The sequence below is a fragment of the Nomascus leucogenys genome, chromosome 18 (assembly GCF_006542625.1).
Source record: "Nomascus leucogenys isolate Asia chromosome 18, Asia_NLE_v1, whole genome shotgun sequence".
NCBI classification, from domain to species: Eukaryota; Metazoa; Chordata; class Mammalia; order Primates; family Hylobatidae; genus Nomascus; species Nomascus leucogenys.
Window position 1 is genome coordinate 3297051 of NC_044398.1, and position 19820 is coordinate 3316870.

Sequence of the window (19820 nt, forward strand, 5' to 3'; positions counted from 1 at the left end):
ACCTTAGATTAACAGGAATCTCACTCCAGCCTGGACTACAGAGCCCCGTCTCAAAAACAAAACCAAAACCAAAACCCAGGAATCTGACCTCTTGGTGAGTAGCAAATGATTGTGTGTGCTGATAAACTTATCACCACTCAGGTTAATTTTTTTTTTTTTTTTTGAAAACAACACCAAATGAAAGGGTCTATTTACCCAAGCTCTTTGTTCATGAACACGAAATAACAGCAAACTTTAGGATCATAATATGGATATATGCCTATAAGTAACTACAGCAACTTTAAATACAAGATGTATTTTACAAAATAAGAGCACGGAATTTATTTTCCAGTCTGTTCATACGAAAACTCCTTCCACAGGAGAGTAGAAGGTGTCATCTCAGAAGGAAAAAGTCTAGAAATGTCTTTGGCAGGATTAAAATATAAAAATATAGCTATATAAAACTTAAGTGATGAGAGAAAAAACTAAAGGAGATAGGAGATTATTTCAACTTTATTACCTCATCTACTCATACAGGAGCTTTGCCAGATAAACATTATATTAACATTTCATCACTCCTGAATCAAGTCATCACTTTGTCATATAACAGGTTCCCACTTGTTTTCAGGTTTAGATTTTAGATTCAAATGTTTATCTTAAGGCTAATGTACCCTAGTAAGATGTAACATCAGTAACATTCAGAACTTTTTTGAAAAAATAAAGACATATCTGACTCAAGAATATTATCTTTGTACTATTTTTAAAGTAACTTTTTTTACTATATTTTTTAAGGTAACTGTAGTACACTTTTTAATTTACAATTAAAGCTTTGTTTCTCAATTACTGCACAGATGAAATTCTAAGGAATTTTCAAGCACTGATTAACTTAGTATCTACAAAATTTGGGCCACCAAATGGAGAGATGTGGGATGATTTTATTAGATTTGAGGGCAGAGCTAAGTGACACTGAATTAAATGAGGAGGGGCCAGACACAGTGGCTCATGCCTGTAATCCCAGCAATTTGAGAGGCAGAGGCGAGGTGGATAACCTGAGGTCAGGAGTTTGAGATCAGCCTGACCAACATGGCGAAACCCTGTCTCTACTAAAAATACAAAAATTAGCCCGGTGCGATGGTGGGTGCCTGTAATCCCAGCTAATCAGGAGGCTGAGGCTGGAGAATAGCTTGAAACCGGGAGGCGGAGGTTGCAGTGAGCTGAGATCACTTCACTGCACTCCAGCCTGGGTGACAGAGTGAGACTCCATTTCAAAAAAAAAAAAAAAAAAAGAGGAGGTTATTTCCTCCTCATTCTCTTTCAGTTCCTCTGACTGCATCAAGAAAGTCTCAGTTTGGTGCCAAGATGTTAACACCACTGAAATTCTTGCCAATCTCACTTTTAAACAAAGGGCAAGTTTTAGGCTTAGAGCCTCCTGCAGGCAATAGTTTCTAGCTAGAAATTAAGAGCACTTTGATTTTCATTATTTTTACGTATACATCCACCTTCTGTTTATGGCAAGTGCCACCTGCTTTTTACACATAGTTATTCCAAGTTTCCTTTAAAATATTACTTTAATAATCACATTGATATAAAGAAATATTAATAAGTAAACAGGAAGCATGCCAAACAGGAAGACATGGCCAAAATTTTGAAGATGATATCACAATGACTGAAGTTTAGGAAATATTGCATTAATCCATTTGGTCAGCAAATAAGTGCTATACGTTCGCCACTGGGTTGGCCACCACAAAGAACGGAGAAGAATGATTAAAGAAAAATGTGAATAGGAAAGTCAGAAAAGGAGGAAATTAATTCCAAATGAGGTAATCAAAAAAAGGTTCACAGGGTGGCATTTGAGCTAGGTCTTAAAAGATAGGTATAATTTAGACACTCACAAACAGGAGAACATTCTCAGAGAGTAAAAGTATAACAATATGTGCCTGAGTGGTGGCATCTTCCAAATCTTGATTGTGGTGGTAGTTACATGGATGCATATATATCTACTAAAAGTTATTGAAATGTACACTTAAATAATGTACATCAGTGCATATAAATTTTCCCTTAATAAATTTGATACTATATCATTGACCAATGCAATGAAAGGTCACTGAGATTTCAGGCTTGGATAGCTTGGAGAGGAGGAAGTAAATACAATAAAGGAAAAAGGGAAACCTCCAGTTAAAGACAAGGGGATCTTATTTTCATATACTTCTCAATAAAAACTGTTGGCTATTACACAAAAAATATTAGCTTTACATTTCTACCTAATAGTTTTATTCCAGGGAGATAATTCACCTGAATGAATGCTTATTTATTAAAATTACATGTTCTATTCCCACCTCTCCTATCCCCAAGCAAAATTGTGCGTTAACAGCATTCACTCTAAGAAAGTAACAAAGAATGAACAGAATATCCACACTGGTGGTGTACAAGTGACATTTAATAGACTTTAGCAAAACAGTTTAAGATTGTGCTCGGCACACATCCTGTTCGTAAAGGAATTTAGAAATAACTGTCTCAGAATTTGTGTTTTAGCCTTTAGCTCTTTTCCATGATATAAGCTCTTAAAATAGGTAGTTATTACACAGTAAGCACATTTTGGGTGGGTTCTACCACAATTTCATTTTAGGAATTCATGACTATAAGGAGAAATCATCATAGCAAAAGTGATGCCATTATCAACAAGTCTTCACTTGTTGGAACTTTAAAATGCCATTTTGAATAAAATCAATAACTACACTCCACCATCAAATTCAAAACACGAATTATGGTTTAAAAAAGTCAAAAAACCAGAAAGAATAAGATAACTCTTCTGCCAATAATTAAAGCATTAAGACTCATGGGAACTTAAGTGTATCATTAATATTTTACTAAGAAAAATGTAATTTTTTTATACAAGTGAGTTGCCACTACATCTTCATGCTCCAAAAAGCTTAAAATGACAGCCAAAAAATAAGCCTAATGCATGGACCTTTACAGTTGAAGAAGAGGACTCAGCTTAAATACAGCAGTTTTAAAATTTATATTCTATGTGATTATATTCTAAGAGTTGTTAACCAATTGGCCATGAGAAAATAGATCAGGTAAATTTGGGAACGCTAGGATAACCTTCTGGATATTTACATGTATCAGCATAACAGTAAAGGTTTTGAAGAGTCCTGCCTTTATAAGCAAAAAAGTTAAACCTAGTTTAACCTAGTGTGCTCCCAAATTATTTGCCATCGAACACTGCTTTGGGGGAAGTAAGCCTATTAAATGGCTTTAGAACACTGTTCTGGGGGAAACATCAGTTTGGAAAACCCTGGTCTTTTCAAATTTCCTTAAACAATGACAAAACCGAAGCCTGGAGATCACACCTGGTTAGTAGCAGATTAAAGGACTTGAATCTAACCTCTTCATTCCCAGGCCAGAGCTCACTCCATTACTTTAACTACAAAATAGGACTTCTTTGAATGTAAACAAACATTTAACTGACAACACTTACATTTAAGATTTGGGTTGTGGTGTCACATTTTCTGGTTTGTGTATTAAATCAGGTGTTTTTAGTTCTTTCTTTCAGCACTAGCTCCCTAATAATCAAGCCAACGTGGAGATTTGCTACTGCTTAACAATTATAGAGAACGATTTAGTTATCAGTTGTGGCCGAAAGTAATCACTAAAATAAAGCATTTAGACTACTCGTGGTTTTAATTTACTCATAACTTCAGTCGGCCCACCTAAATCACTGTGTTATCTATCAGGTTGCGAGTTACTTAACACATAATGCCGACGTATGCTATTCACTGTAGACCATATTAATACCCACAAACAAAATTAAAATGTGAGAACTTACGTCTGCATAGACAATGGCCAACAACATCAAAACAGATTTTTCTCTCCCTACAGTTCAGGGCCTATTTGTCAGGCAAACCGTTTCCTACATTTTTGGTAATTATCATTTTTTTGACTGCTTTAGCTGGAGTCGAAGTCATTTTCCCAATCTTTACATTTCTCAAACGCCACAGAACTCTAAGATAGTGTAAAAATGTTCAAACACAATTTACTCAGCTTAAGAAAAATAGTTGTGTGCCATTCCCCGCCCCTTCAGGGTACAAGAATGGAGGAGGCCCGAACAAGTGACTATTGTTATGTTGCAACTTTAAAAGGCTTGGGAATCAAAGGTGATAATTGTTAACAACTCCCGTTTGACTCTTCTGACTTCCTCTTAATAAACTTCGGTACTCCTTTCTAAGCCCCCTGGACAACATGAACCTTGGCGGGCCTACGTGTCTTCTCAATGCTAAAAGAACCCACCAGCCGAGAAGGCACAACGCCTCGATTCCTCCAACCAAGAGGGTACTCCGCGCGCCTCCATCGCACAGGTGCGACCTCTGCCCCAGCCTTGCGCACTGCTCCGCCCCAGCAGGGGAGGCTCGGGACCTGCCCCGCCTCCGGCCTCCCTCACCTGGGGCCGCTCTCGTGGCTCTGCCCGGCCCAGGCCCCGGCCCCAGCCCTGGCCCCCCAGTCCCCGCGCAGCTCCCGACTCCCCGGAAACCAGAGGGCGGCCGACCAGCTTCGCGGCTCCTGGCGGGGCCGGAGCGGCAACACCCCCGACGCCACAGCAGTCAGACTCGCAAGGCGTCCCCGCGGCTCAGGACCTAGCTGGGCCGAGAAGGATGCTCGGAGCCGGCGACCAGCCTGGCGACCGCACTGGGGGCGGGGACGCTTTTACCTGCTGCTGGCTCGGCCGCTCCTCGCCGGCGCAGCTCTCCTGGCAACCACGGCAGCTACACCGAGACCCGGAGCCAAAGGGCCTAGTGACAGCTCCCAGAGTGCACCGCGCTCGCGCCCTCGCCGGCGTCGACGTCTGAGGTCTTCGATCCCCGCCCCCGGTCGGCTTCCTGCCTTCCGGCGCTAGCTGTTGCCACAGCGCCCTCAAGTGGACTGTCGCGGGAAGCGGCCATGGCTACCAATTTCAGGAGTAGCTAGAAAGGGGGTTAGCAGATGTTTTCATTTGAAGAGATAATAGGAACTGAAAACAGCTTTTAAATATTATTTGAATAGTTTCTCAATATTTCATATGAGTAACCTGCGTCCCAGCGAGGTTAGGAGACTTCTGAAGTTAGGAGACAAATAGTTGGTGTCAGATTCGGAACTATTTTGAGTCTAGAGCTCTATCAATCATATCTAGTTACTCCAAGGTAAATTGCACCGTTTTGCCAACACCATAGGGTAAAAAAATGAAAGTTTTTACAAATACGTAACTAAATATGTAACAATCTTTTAAACTAACAAAACAATTATAAAGAGTAAGCTGTGCTAAGGAAGTTGTGTATTTCAATATAATGTGTCAATATTTAACCATTCAATAGCCTCGGGTATTAAAGGTGGAAGATATGAAGAGTTGAAATCATCATCCTCCAAAATAGATGAATTATTTGAGACCAAATAATAGTAAACTTTATTTTTTTAAGTGGGTTGTTGCTTCCATCTATGACTTCAAATTATTGTGATAGATATAATAATTTGTGCATCAACATAATAAACTTTAATCACCCCAAATACTGATTTTCGAAAAATTGTCTTAAGCTATTATCTTAAAATATATGACAGGATTTATTTATTTCGAATTTATTTATGGTTTAGGCCGGGCATGGTGGCTCACACCTGTAATCCCAGCACTTGGGGAGGCCAAGGTGGGCAGAACTACCAAAAATAGAAAAATTAGCCGGGCATGGTGGCGGGGGCGCCTGCAATCCCAGCTACTCGGGAGGCTGAAGCAGGAGAATCGCTTGAACCCGGGAGGCGGAGGTTGCAGTGAGCCGAGATCGCGCCACTGCACTCCAGCCTTGGCGACAGAGTGAGACTCCAAAATAAATAAATAAATAAAAGCAGCTCCTTATTTTTGAGAAGCCCTATTGTAATTCTACCCTGGTCTTATATTTTAATAGATCTTCATTATAAGTATTTACATTATACCAGGTTCTTTACTGTGTCAAACTTTTCAAAACTATCTTCTAGTAGACTTCTCCAGCTTCTCTTAGTTTTTACTTTTGTGAAAGTGAATAGTGGAGCTGTACATACGTAATCATTCTCATCTTCCTTTTACCCCTAAAAAATGGTTAGTCCTGATAGACTTCAGCCACGCTCTTTTGCATTAGGTAACAAAGAACTTCCTTATATTTTTGCACCTGTTTCAATTTTGGAGCTATCCTGTCTAAGTTGAGAAGCAATGGCAAGTCAATTCTTGAAAATTTTGTTGCTTTAGACGGAGGCTAACAAACGACGCTTGCTCATAAAGAGACCAAGATAAAGTGGGTTTGGGGCCGGGAATTCTGTTCTTGGATCTCCTGGGGACAAAGCCCACCTGTAACACCTGCCTCCATCATCTCCCTCCCTTCGAGCTAGCCAAAGGTGTGAACCCTGGGTCTGATTTTTATGGTCATTTCCAGGGATGCTAACGCGCCAAGTCAGGCTCACAAGAAGCAGAGTGGGACGACAGCTAGCCTCTAGCCGCCCACCTTTTTCAGCACTCTGGGCCGAAGCCTAGTTTTGAAAATGAGCGCCCCGCCCCGGCCTCAGGGGTCACGCGCCTTCTCGGTGGTGCACTCTCCGGCCGGCAGGTGGCGCTGTGAGATGGTGGGCGGTGCCAGCCCTGCGATCTGGCACAGGCGCCTGCGCCGCCGCAGGGGCCGCTGCTGGTTGGTCCGCACTTGGAACGTCTCCTGGTCTTGTTGACCCGGGCCCTTCGGAACCTCCAGCTTGGTCTGGTCCGGGACTGGACGCCCGCCATGGCGGCTACTGCGGCGGAGACGCGCGTGTTTCTGGAGGTGCGGGGACAGCTGCAGAGCGCGCTGCTGATCCTGGGGTAAGAACTGGGATTCTAGGCGCAGTGCCCAGCTCGCTTTACTGCTGCCCAGGGGTCGGGGGCTGGTGAGTCTCTCTCCGTACGAGGGATTTTGAGTTTCTTCTTTCCAGTTGCGTAGAGCCTCTCGATCACTCAAAGTGAAGCTTTCGCCTGTAGTCGCCTCCGCCACTCCCACCTCTGCTGACAGTGTGGGTATCTTTGGGGAGCTTTTTAGAAATTCAGGGTCTCAGCTCCACACCAGACTTATGGAATCAGAACTTATATTTTAACAAGATTTCCAGGAATCAAATGCACACTAAAATTTGAGAAACAGTGATGTAAAACACTGTTGGCAGTGCCCGGCGTTTCCAACGAAACAATGCAAAAAATGATTTGTTTGTCTGTCTTCGGGATCCTTCTTACTGGATCAGTTCCTATGTGTGAGCTTCTTGTTTTGTAAATAACCTCGGGTCTTTTCCTCCAAAACTGCTCTTTGCAGAGAAACCTTACACAATCATTCAATAAACGTGAGTTTAGTGAACCACTAAGAAAGCTTGCAGACTTCTTACTGGAGCTCGTTCATTTATTCATATTCTGCGTTCCAGTGAGAACGTCAAACTTGTTATTCGCTACACAAACAAGTAACTTTTAGGGAAAATGTTCTCTATTTTGTTTGACAGCAGTTTTAATGATTTGTGGTCCCCTTGTCTGTTCCTTTGTGATCGCTGTTTCAAAGAGAGTAAGTTAGATGTTAAAATCCTGAGAATGGTATTACACAGTGCCACAGGTAGATTGATGCTTAGTTTTTTCCTCTTCCCTAAATCTGCCAGATATCTGGTGTGGCAGTTTTGAATATGGCATGAGAACTGAGTTCAAATGCTAGCTTCCTCACAAAATTAGAATAATTTAATCTGAATTTCTTCAGTCTGGAAATGGGAATAATAGTACTCTGAATGTATTTCTTTTTCTTTTTCAAAAATTATGAATTTGGACAAATATCTCCAATTCTGGTGCACCTTGTAGAGTAATTAGGAACCCAAACCCTATCAAAATAAAACAAAAACCACACACACACAACAAACCCTCCCTTCCTTTCATGCAGGGGCCTTTCACAGTTACCTTGGACTACCCTCCTTTGTTTAGGCAAGGTACCCCGGTGGCTCATGCCTGTAATCCCAGCACATTGGGAGGCTGAGGCGGGCGGATCACGAGGTCAAGAGATCGAGACCATCCTGGCCAACATGGTGAAACCCTGTCTCTACTAAAAATACAAAAATTAGCTGGGTGTGGTGGCGCACGCCTTTGGTCAGTCCCAGCTACTCAGGAGGCTGAGGCAGGAGAATGGAGTGAACCTGGGAGGCGGAGGTTGCAGTGAGCTGAGATCGCGCCACTGCGCTTCAGCCTGGCAACAGAAAGAGACTCCGTCTCAAAAAATAAAAAAGAAAAAAAAGAAACCTAACTTTCCTGGACTTAGTTTTGCCATTTCTTGAACTACTTATAAATGGATTAATACAATATATACTTTTTTGTTTCTGGCTGCATTCCTTCCATAATATTTTTGAGATTCATGTTCCATCTATGTGGCTGCATGTATCAGTAGTCCATTCCTTTTTCTTGCTAAGTTTTCCATTGTATGAATATACCACAATTCTTTTATCTGTTCTCCTATTGCTGGATGTTTTTCTTGTTTCTGGAGTTTGCTTATTGTGAATATAGCTGTCATAACACTGTTGTATAAATCTTTTTTTGGACATACATTTTCATTTCTTTTTAGGTAAGTACCTAAGAGTGAAATTTCTGGGTCATAGGATAGATATGTGTGTTGCTTTGTGAGAAATTACCAAACAGTTCTCCAAAGTGGTTGTACCAGTTTACACGTTCAACCAGAAAAAAAATGAGTTTCAACTGCTTTACATTTTGACTTACATTTAGTATTGTCAGTCCTTTTAGTTTGAACCGTTCTAGTGTGTGTAAAATAGTATCTTGTGGTTTTAATTTTCATTTTACCGATGACTAATAATGTTGAGTGCCTTTTCACTTGCTTTTTGGCAATTCATATATGCTCTTTTTAAAAGTATCTTCTAATTTTTTTTTGCCCATAATCAGATTATTTGTCTTGTTTAATTGAGAGCTCTTTATACAGTCTCAAAACCAGAGCTTTTTTCTCATATAAATGCCTTGTGAATATATGACTATTCTTATCTGTGACTTACCTTTTCATTTTTTTTTTTTTTTAAGACAGCGTCTCACTCTACCGCCCAGGCTGCAGGGCAGTGGTGTGATCATTGCAGCCTCAACCTCCTGGGCTCAAGCAATCCTCCCACCTCAGACTCTGGAGTAGCTGGGATACAAGTGCATGCCACCATGCCCAGCTAATTTTTGTATTTTTTTCGTAGAGATTAGGTTTCACCATATTGCCCAGGCGGGTCTTGAACTCCTGGACTCAAGCGATCCTCCCACTTTGGACTCCCAAAGTGCTGGGATTACAGGTATGAGCCACCATGCCCTGCCTCGTTTTTTTGATAGTGTCCTTTGATGAACAGAAATTTTAATTTTAATGAAGTCCACTCTATTGTTTCTTTATTCCTTAAGGGTTAGTTTTTTTGGTGTCTTAAATCTTTGCCTACCTTAAGGCTGTGAAGATGTTTTGGCAGGTTTATTTTCTAGGAGTTTTATCATTTTAGCTTTTACATTTTGATCTGTGATCATGTTGAATTCATTTTTGTGTTTGCAGTGAAGTAGGGATCAAAGTTCTTTTTTTGGTATAACGATATTCATTTATTCTATCACCATCAGTTGAAAAGGCCAGCATTTCTCCCATTAAAATAACTCAGTATCTTCATGAGAAATCAGTTGACTATACTGTTTGCATAGTGTGTCTTTTCTACCTTTTTAACTTTTCTTATGTCTTTCTGTATAAAGCAAAAAACTGTAAAAATACTGTATTTCCCTAAAAATAGCATAAAACTGTATGCTGTTTTTAGAAATATATAGTTGGGTGATTTTAAATCCGTTCTGATGATCTGTGTGTTTTAATTAAAATGTTTAGTATATTTTATAGTTAATTTAAATATTGGTGTTCTTGTTCCTAATTGCTATGGTTTGGATGTGTTTTGTCCCTATGTTTTGTCACGTTGATCCCCAATGTGGCAGTGTTGAGACATAGGGCCTAGTGGGAGGTGCGTGATTCCTGAGGGCAGGTTCTTCTTGAATAGATTAATGCCCTCCCATGGAGGTGGGTGGGTGAGTTCTCTCTCAGGAATGGATTAATTCCTGCCATAGTGGGTTGTTAAAAAGAGTCTGGCTTCCTCAGTTTACATTCACAGATGTAAAGATCTATTTATATTAAAATATCTTAGCATTTTGGGATAAAATTTGGCCATTCATTTGTTCAATCCACAGATGTTTATTGTGTTCTTACTCTAGTGCCAAAAATTCAAATTGTAAATGCTGAGAATACAGCCATGAACAGTAACAACAGCAAAGACAAAAACACCTGCTTTTGTTGAGTTAGGGTCTAATGGTGGCAGTAGAGAAGAGGCGACAGAGAATATACAAAATAAATATCTATTTGATAGAAGTGGAGAAAAAATTAAACAAAAAAGGAATGGGGAGAAAAAAGTTACAATCTTTTATTTCAAATGGGAAAGTAACATTTGAGTATTAAATTATAAGCGGTGAGGTGTAGAACTGCCATACCTGGTGGGAGACAATTTCCCTTTGAGAGAAAGTGAGTATGAAAGGGCGCCTAGTTCAGAGAGGTGCGGGTGAGTTCGGGGAACACACAGTAAAAGATCTTATGGCGGTGTGCTGGTGCATGTTTAATAACCTACTCTCTATGAAAATAAAACAAACAAAAAGACAAACTAAGGTCTTGATTTGAAGCATTTGTTGATTTCTTTAGTGTGAATACTTTCACCACGTATGACCTTCAGCCTACCAACTGGGTGAGGTGAGTTGACCTGCTTTGCAGAACTCCTAGAAGTTTAACCACAGGTTCTCCAAAGCTTGTAGCAGCAGGGCCTGCCATACCACTGTGCCTTATGGACCATCGAAAGGACTTTAGCTTGTAGTTAGAGTGAGAGATGAAGTCATTGGATAGTTTTAAGCAGGTGTGATACCTGACAGAATACAAGTCAATGGTGAAGAAAGCCTCAAGTATGAAATTACTGTATGAACTATGTCAATAAAACTTAGTCTTAAAGTAGGACATTCTCCTAAAGAACCATCATCCAACCCTCACAACTGGGAAATGTGTTGCTACCATCTTACATCATTCATGTTTTGCCAGTTGTCTACATAATATCCCTAATAACAGAAGAATCCAGTTCAGAATAAGGCATTGCATTTCACTGTTATGCTTCCTCTGTTTCAATCTAGAAGAGTTCCTCATTTTCCATTGACTTTCATGGTCCTGACACTTTGCAAGATGATAGTACAATCGTTTTGTAGAATATCCTTCCATTTGGATTTGTCTTATGTTTCTTCAAGACAAGATTCAGATTTTGCATCTTTGGCAGGAATATAACAGAAGTGACGCTTCCTGTCAGGTGGCACATGATTTTGTTTTGTTCCATCAAATTGGTTATGTTAACTTTGAGCACTTCAGTAAGATAGTGTCTGCCATGCTTCTCTACCTTCAAGTTACTCTTTTTCTCTTCATAATCAGTAATTGGAGAGATATTCTGAGATTATGTAAATACCCTGTTCCTCATCAGAGTTTTTATTTTATTCATTTGTGTATGTCAGTAAGGATACATGATTCTTACTGTGGGTTACTCAGTGGGTTTTATTGTTTATTTTATTCAGTGGGCTACTTTTTTGCTCATATAACAGATGTGGCCAAGGAAGTCCTTTCTGGATGGTTTCTGCGTCTTTTTTGGTAGGTCCCTGTCATTCTTTGATTTCTTCATGTTCCAGTAACATGTTCCAGGCTTATTTCATTCTTTCTCTGGTACAGCCCTGGATGTAGTCATTTTACTAAGGAACTTTGTTTTTGGTTTGTTCATTTCATTTTTTAAAGTAGAAAATGGCCTTTACAAACCAAGATCTGGGCACTAAGTATACTCATCACTGTTGGATGTCGCTTCTCCCAGAACTAGGGCATGTGTGTATGACTTATATATGATGTCTATGTATGGTTGTGCCTACATACCTATGTACATACATGCATTTACAACTATCTATATTACTGTATCTATTTGTAAACATTGAAAACCATGACTTCACACAGGTATTTCTAATTCTGCCCCACCACCATAGGGTCTATTCTGGTTTCCTCCCTTTCTTTTTTTGTAACTCCATTCTCCCACAGTGAGAATCATGGCCCTCACTGTCCTAGTGGCATTTATTTATTTTGTCAGTCTCCCTCGATGTAATTAATAGTCTGCCGGCATCCTTTGCCACCTCCCCCTGCTCATTGTTGACACTCTCCTCACCTGCTTGGACCCTGTTATGGACTGAATGTTTGTGTCCCCTCAAAACGTACATGTTGAAGCCCTAACCCCCAAAGTGATGGTGTTAGGAGATGGGGCTTTGGGAGGTAGTTAGATTTAGATGAAGTCTTGAGGGTGGGGCCCCCCGATGAGATTAGTTTCCTTATATGAAGAGTAAGAGGCACTGAACTTCCTTTCTCTGCCATGTCTGTTGTTTAAGCCACCCATCTATGGTATTTTGTTATAGCAGCTGAGCTAAGACAGGCTCTGGAACCCCATCCTGAGCTGGCCTCACCTCCTGTTCAGATTTCCTCCTCACCTGTCTTGGGATCTGACAACCCTGCTGAGTGGTCTTCCTGGTGGATGCCTCCACAGCCTGCTTGGCTTCTCAAATCCATGCTGGGCCACTGTGTCACCACCCTTGCACTGATGCTTCTCTTGCTTGGCCCTATAAAATGACTAAAGTTTTTGGGACTGGGAAGAAATGTGATAAGCCAGAGATGGGGTGGCAATGGGGACTCCCTTGCGGCACTTGGAAGTGTCAACTCTACACAGTCTAGTTTGAAAGTCATTGAGGTAGCAAACGGACATTGTGTTATCTTTAAAGCAGTGGTCAGAGAACTATGGCCCATTGGCCAAATCCTACCTGCAGCCTGTTTTGGTACAGCCTGTGAGCTAAGAGTTGGATTTTTCTTCCGTATCTTTTTTTCTTTTAGACAGGTTCTTGATCTGTCGCCCAGGCTGGCATGCAGTGGCGTGATCATGGCTCATGCAGCCTCCTGGGCTCAAGTGATCCTCCCCATCTCAGCCTCCTGAGTGGCTAGGACTACAGGTGCGTGCCACTATACCCGGCTAATTAAAAAATTTTTTTTTGTAGAGCCAGAGCCTTGCTATGTTGCCCAGGCTGGTCTCAAACTTCTTGGCTCAAACCATCCTCCCACCTCGACCTCCCAAAGCGCTAGGATTAGAGGAGTGAGCCACCTCGACCTGATGATTTTACCTTTTTTAAGGGTTGTTTTTTAAAAAATAAAAAGTAGAATATGTATTCTACTTTGAGACCATACATGGCTCATAAAGCCTAAAATATTTACTATCTGGTCTTTCACAGAAAAAAAGTTGCTGACCCTTGTTTTAGAGGATCATTATTTCTTAAACACCATTTCTTGAAATTGAACTTTTGACTCGGGTTTGAAGCTGTCATCCCTGCAAAAAACGCAGGTGCTTAATATTCGTTATTGCTAACTAAGTGCAGATCCATATGCTTTGAAAAGGAAGTAGCCAGAAAGTAGCTGTAAGATTTTCTAAGGTGTATTTCTAAGGCCTAACCAAGATTCACACCTGAACACACGGTCTGCCCTCTGTACTCGGATGACACTCAAGCAAATGGCTTGCTGTCTGCACTTAGTTGACACCATGTGGATGACCTGCTGTCTGCACTTAAGAGGGAGCCGTGGTACTTTGTACCTCTGTTGCAGTGCTAAGCCTATTGCAGTTTCAGAGGAGGGTCATTTCCATAGATGCCTTTATCCCCTCTATACTTTTGATACCTGGGGGCTTTTGACAGGGATTGTGTTTTACTCTTTATTGCCTATACTGAGTAATTTGTGTTTGCTGTGAACTGGGTTAGTAAGTCCTTTCACACCTGATATTCATACATCACTATATCATTTTCTTCATTAATTCTTTTTATTCTTAAAATTGACAAGTTTTTGTCTTGTATCATTGTTTCACTGAATCTTGGTCTCTTTATTAAAATTTTGTATATGAAATAACAGTACTTTGCTCTGATTTACTATAAAACATTATTTTAGCGCTCTTCTCAGAAGGAAGAACCAAAATCTGTCCCAGGACTTGCATATTATGGTGACGGTGAAGGGCACTCTGACCAGATCTAAATCTGGTGTAGGTTGCTTTCCTTTATGATCTGCTTGCTGCTGTTTTTCTGGGGCAGTGACTTTAGAGCCCCTATTGAAGAGGAAGGAAGAGATCCTTGGCCATTTTTGTTTCTTTCATCATGTGGTTTTCATTGTGAGAAATAATTTGTTTGGGTTTTGTTTTTAATTACCAGAGAACCGAAAGAAGGAGGTATGCCCATGAATATTTCCATAATGCCATCTTCACTCCAGATGGAAATCCCTGAAAGCTGCACAGAAATCCAGCTTCCAGCAGAGGTCAGGCTTGTACCTTCCTCTTGCCGTGGGCTACAGTTTGTTGCTGGAGATGGACTGCACCTGCGGCTGCAGGCACAAGCAGAATTAGGCACAAGTGAGTAATATTAGCACTTCTGCTTCTGTATTTACCTTTTTGTTATAAACAAAAGGCAATTTTTCCTTTGATAAGTTGAACTTTTCCTAGGTGAAGGGGTTGAGAAGCTCTAGGGTCTTTGTCAGCCCTGCCAGTTACTGGCTGTATGCAATTGAACATGTTACTTAACCTTTCTGAGGCTTCCTCCCTCCCTCCCTTCCTTTCTTTTCTATCCACGGCAAAATTGAGCAGAAAGTGTAGAGATTTCTCATTTACCCACTGCCTTGTTTCTTTAATTGTAAAATTTTCTGGCTCACGGATGGGAAGATTAAATCAGATGGCAGTTGTATAAGACCTGATTGATTTTCAAGCATTACATGGAAATTTATTCATTCAGGAAATATTTGGGTTTGTGCTGTGTGCTGGGCGTCAATCTAGGTGCTGGGGATGCAGAAGTGAACAAGGTAGGGGAGGTGTCTGCTCTCATGAAGCTTCCATTCTAATTGGTGGGAGCAGATAATGAGCAAACAATTTAAATATTCAGAAAAGTGTTATGATAATCTAAAACAGAATAATGGGATAGGGAGTGACTAGCGTTGGCTGAAGGATGATCAGTGAAGGCCACTCTGAGGAGGTGATGTTTGACCTGAGTCCTGAATAAGGAAATCGTGTCCATGTGGGGACAGTTCCAAATAGAGAAAACAGTACACAAAAGGTCCTGCAGTTGAGTTTGATACTTAATTTGATTTTAACTTTTACTATGCCTGTTATATTTACAACATTTTGTAACTGGTATAATGATTCGGTAAGGCAGTAGAAAATTTGCTTTTTCTAAGACCTCAGGGTTATTTACTGAATAAAATTATTGGTTCATTACATCTATTACAATAGATGTAATATATGCTTTGGGGGATTAAAATTATGTCAAAGGGGGAAACAGTCTGTGAAAGACTTATGTAATGTTTATTATCAGAGAAAGATTGTAATTCTTTCAGCTGCACACTGACACTTCGCTGCTGCCTCATCTGTAATAAACCTTTCATCTGAGCTGTGTGGATCCCGGAGATGGGGTCAGGAGGAGTGTTTGGAAGAGCCATTTAGGAGTTGTTGAGTATTCCCCTGAGTCTCTACTCTTGGCTTTTGTGAGGAAAGAGAAGATAGAGAGGGTTTCATTTCTTTTTTGCTGGAGAGCAATTTTTGCTCAAGTCCTGGGTTAGTGAATAACTAGTTTGAGTTGGGCAGGGTTGGTTTTAGGAACAAGGGGTAGGGAAAAGAGATGTCATGGCACTTAAATGTTGTAGGATAAATACTAGGAATGACTGTTGGAATAACCATAGCAAGAAGGTTAGGGTCACCGAGCTGGGAAGTAGACTCCCTGAGTGCACCTAATAATGGGCAGAGAAAGTGTTGTTTCAGGGAAGAGGCCATGGGAGGCTGGATGTTGTGTTGTCATCACCTTCTCCTTTACAACCGTTACCTCTTTTACAAGAGTAACCACAGCAGGAATTTTGTGTTGGATCCTGAGATTTGGGAAAGGCAAGCATGAAAGCCACAGTGGAGTGTTTCCTGGGACTGTGATTTTAGAGATGGAGGAGTAGAGACGACCAGGGAAATAGTACTGGGTTTTTGCCCATCCATCTTCTGTATTCTGTAACTGAATATACAAATATCAAAACTGGAATTATTTTTAAAAATTTAAATCTGCAAACGTTGTTTAAACTATAGGACAAAATAAATTGGCTGCTATGTGCTGATTTGCATATTGTTTGTGTTCATTGGTCTCCTATTTCTTTACACTTTTAATGTATTTTGCTCAAATATCTGAAAAGGAAAACTATCAAAGGCCTGTTCCATAGTGCATGAAAGAGTATGCAAACCAGATTCCTCAGCACTTAATTGCCTGAGTGCTTTCCATATAATAGATGGTGTATAAATATTTGTGGAATGAATAAATATGAATAGATATGTACTGGTGTGAACTTGAATCAAACTTTTGTAGGACGTGACTTGAAAGTTTTAGCCTTCAGTTTGTGTTTCAGGGTTTTTAAAAAGATGACTTTTCAATGCTAAGAACACCCTTTTAAGGACAACTATAGTAAACATCATACTGGTATACTGCTATTTTGAGTGTCAAACTGTGACCCTCGATGTGGAACTAGCTACAGTAGGATCTATTAGAGCACACGCATTAGATTGATCCCCTGCAGCAACACTCTCCCAGGATTCCTCCATATCAGAAACTGAATTTTAAACCCGACCCAGTGCATCATGCTGGATGGCCAGCAGAGGGTAGTGTTTCACTGAAAATTTGTTTGTGGGTCTGGAAAGAATATTTTGGATTCCTAGGTCTCCTTTTAATCTGCTCAAAGTTAAAGAATAATACTATTTATTTCACTTTAGTGCTATAGGGATTTCTGGCCAGCCCTTAATTTTTAATTGCCAAGGCATAAACCTTCTAGCATCAGTTTTTTTAAATCTTAAAATACATACAGAAAAACAAAAACCAAATCCACATTGCTTGATTCTGATGGATATGACCTCATTTCTTTAATTAGATTTTTACAGACATATTTTAGTTGATTCTTTTAAATGAAAGTTTCCTTATTTCATAAAAGAAATAATGGAAACTAAGGGAACATACTGCCTTATGCTGCTCTTTCTCATAGTGTGAGAAATATATATTTTTCCCCACAGCTTTCAACGTTTTACCATAGCTTTCATTAGAAATTGATTTTGGATCTGGGAAAACTGGACTCTTTTTGGAGCCATTTCATTCCCAGGGAGGTGTCCAATAAACATTAGTTTGAGATCTTTGTTTGTTCATATGGTTATATGCTAGATTGGACATAAACCTTGTTTAAATAAAATTAAACTCAAATTTGGCTGGGCACGGTGGCTCACGCCTATAATCCCAGCACTTTGGGAGGCCAAGGCAGGTGGATTACGAGGTCAGGAATGCAAGACCAGACTGGCCAAGATGGTGAAACCCCGTCTCTACTAAAAATACAAAAATTAGCCGGGCATGGTGGCGGGCGCCTATAATCCCAGCTACTCGGGAGGCCGAGGCGGAGAATTGCCTGAACCCAGGAGGCGGAGATTGCAGTGAGCCGAAATCGCGCCACTGCACTCCAGCCTGGGCGACAGAGCAAGACTCTATCTCAAAAAACAAACCAACAAACAAAAATTAAACTCAAATTTAAGAGCTCTGTTTGTTCACACTGATGAAACACTATTGTGAGACACAGCAGAGGAAAGCTGAGAATGTTGGAGATCTGTGTAGTTAGCTTCATGAGAAGGAAATAGTTCTTTTTCACTCATCCTTAATGTTGATATTTTTAGAATGAGAGAACTAACAAATGCTACACGTGTAATCTAGGGCAGTACCTAGCTCTGGAACACTTAGCAAAATCTGTTGTTTTCAAAAACACTTCACAATATTTGCTTCTGCTTGAGTCATCAGATAGTATTAATTAAATGTGTACTTCTGGGTGGATCATAAACTATTTATGGCTGGTAATTTATCGTGGCTATTGAACTGTTTAAGTATGTTAATATATTTGTTTCAATCTCTAAGATTAGCTATTTCATTGACTTCCTTTAGAACTGATTTCAGTGTTTAATCAAAGCTCGCAAGCCCAAGAATGTTGCACGTTTTATTGCCAATCCTGCGGTGAAGTCATAATAAAAGACAGGTAAGGAATATATTTAACACTGATTAATTCTGTGCCTGGCAATGGTTATCTCTTTTTCTATCAGAATTTTTCAAGTAATTGCCAATGGAGTAGTATATGGCCTTAAAGTGAGAGCCAGCTTAATGTCACTTTGAACACAATCAGCCACAAAACTTGCTAGCAATCACAGTGATTAGCTCTAAGGGACATAAAGGGGAGCATTAGGATGCTGGCTTTGAGAGAGGAGAGCTTATCTTGGCTGAAAACCTGTGCTGATCACTGAAGCACCTCCCTCCTGAAAAGAAACATGAGACCTGCCACATGTTTCATCCAACACGATGCTGAGTGACATTTTCCACATTCAGTGATTTTTTCCACATAACAAGCTTTTGCACAAAAACTTTTTATTTGAACTGTTTTTATCAGTGCCTTTCTAAAATCCATTTCCTATTTCTCCTGCTTATTAAAACAGAGCATACAGAGCACAAATTAACCTTTTCTCAACGATTAGGTTAGTTTTGTCGTTTATTCTTGCCATGTGCTGTGATTGCCCTGTTGAGATGGGAAGGACTCTTTGCTGGTTTTTTTGTTGTTGTTGTTGTTTTTGGGGTTTTTTTTTTTTTACAGTCCCAAAGGCTTTTTAATTTCTTTTTCTTTTGTCCCTCATGTCAGCCTTCTTGTTTCTTGGGCACAAACCCTTCCTCCTAAAGTTTCAGCCACGAGTCATTCATCAGCTGGAGAGACAGATTAAATCCTAATTATTGTTAATACTGTTTAAAGAATTTAGAGTTCTTTATTAGATGGGTTTCCTGAGCCATGTTCCTAAGACTTATAAGTGAATGCATCCTTCCTATCTGAAACCTGCTTCTCTTCCAGTGTTCCTTACCTCAGTAATGCTGTACTTCTACCTGTGTCGTCAAGGTAGAAACCTGGTGTTGCCAGAAGTTCCTCCCTCTGGAGGCAGGGGAGTCCAAGCCTTCGGCTTCCCTGAGCCACACTAAAGATGAAGAACTGTCTTGGGCTACGCATAAAATACACTAACACTAACAATTGCTGATGAGTTTTTAAAAAATTGCCAAAAAAATCTCATGTCTTAAGAAAGTTTACGTATTTGTGTCGGGCCACATTCAAAGCCTTTGGGCCATATGCTGTAACGTGGGTCAGCTTGCTCTAAGGGGTTCCCCCTATAGTCAGTTGCCAAGTTCTTTTGCTACTTTCTTCATAGCATGTCTTATATAAGTCCACTTTCCTCCATCCCAGTGCCTCTACCTTAGTTGAGGCCACTGTTTGCTCACCTAATTACACTTGTTGCCAACTCCTTATGCATTGAGCCTCCCTGTAGTTTTGTCCTCTCATCTGATCTATTTTGACACAACTAACTAATTGTTCTCAAATGCATCAGGCTCTACTGCTCAAACCCCTCCATGGCCCCCCATTTCTCCAATATAAATTCCAGAAACATGCTACATTAGGACCTTTATGAGTTTACCTCTATTTACCTCTCCACCCTCACATTTGATATCTCTTTCCCCAACCTATTCCTCCTTCCCCCAGAAAAAATGCCATTATTGACTGGCATTCTGTACACAGCTCTGGTGATCATTGTGCAGCCCCACAGCCTTTTCATGATTTTTTTTCACCCTGGGGACTTATGAAAGCGACTTCCTT

General features: G+C 40.4%; 2 protein-coding genes across 11 annotated transcripts in view; one reads left to right on the forward strand and one right to left on the reverse strand.

Annotated features, from left to right (window-relative positions):
- Positions 1–4801, reverse strand: part of DOP1A (DOP1 leucine zipper like protein A) — a 105396-nt gene extending 100595 nt beyond the window's left edge. For 2 of the 4 annotated variants that reach the window (XM_030799097.1, XM_012497037.2), the window contains exon 1: positions 4688–4801. The gene's annotated coding sequence lies outside the window, so the exon portion shown is untranslated. The remainder of the gene's footprint in view (positions 1–4687) is intronic. The other 2 variants (XM_030799098.1, XM_030799096.1) reach the window with 1 other exon arrangement.
- A 1821-nt stretch (positions 4802–6622) lies between these two features.
- UBE3D (ubiquitin protein ligase E3D) overlaps positions 6623–19820 on the forward strand; it is a 186335-nt gene continuing 173137 nt past the window's right edge. For 6 of the 7 annotated variants that reach the window (XR_004026703.1, XR_004026702.1, XM_030798153.1 and 3 more), the window contains exons 1-3: positions 6629–6823; positions 14306–14502; positions 18083–18173. Coding sequence is in view for 4 of the 7 variants with exons in the window: in XM_030798153.1 (XP_030654013.1) it covers positions 6747–6823; positions 14306–14502; positions 18083–18173 (365 nt within the window). In the remaining 3 variants the exon portion in view is untranslated. Of the gene's footprint in view, positions 6824–14305; positions 14503–18082; positions 18174–19820 lie in introns of all 7 variants that reach the window. The other variant, XM_030798155.1, reaches the window with a different exon arrangement.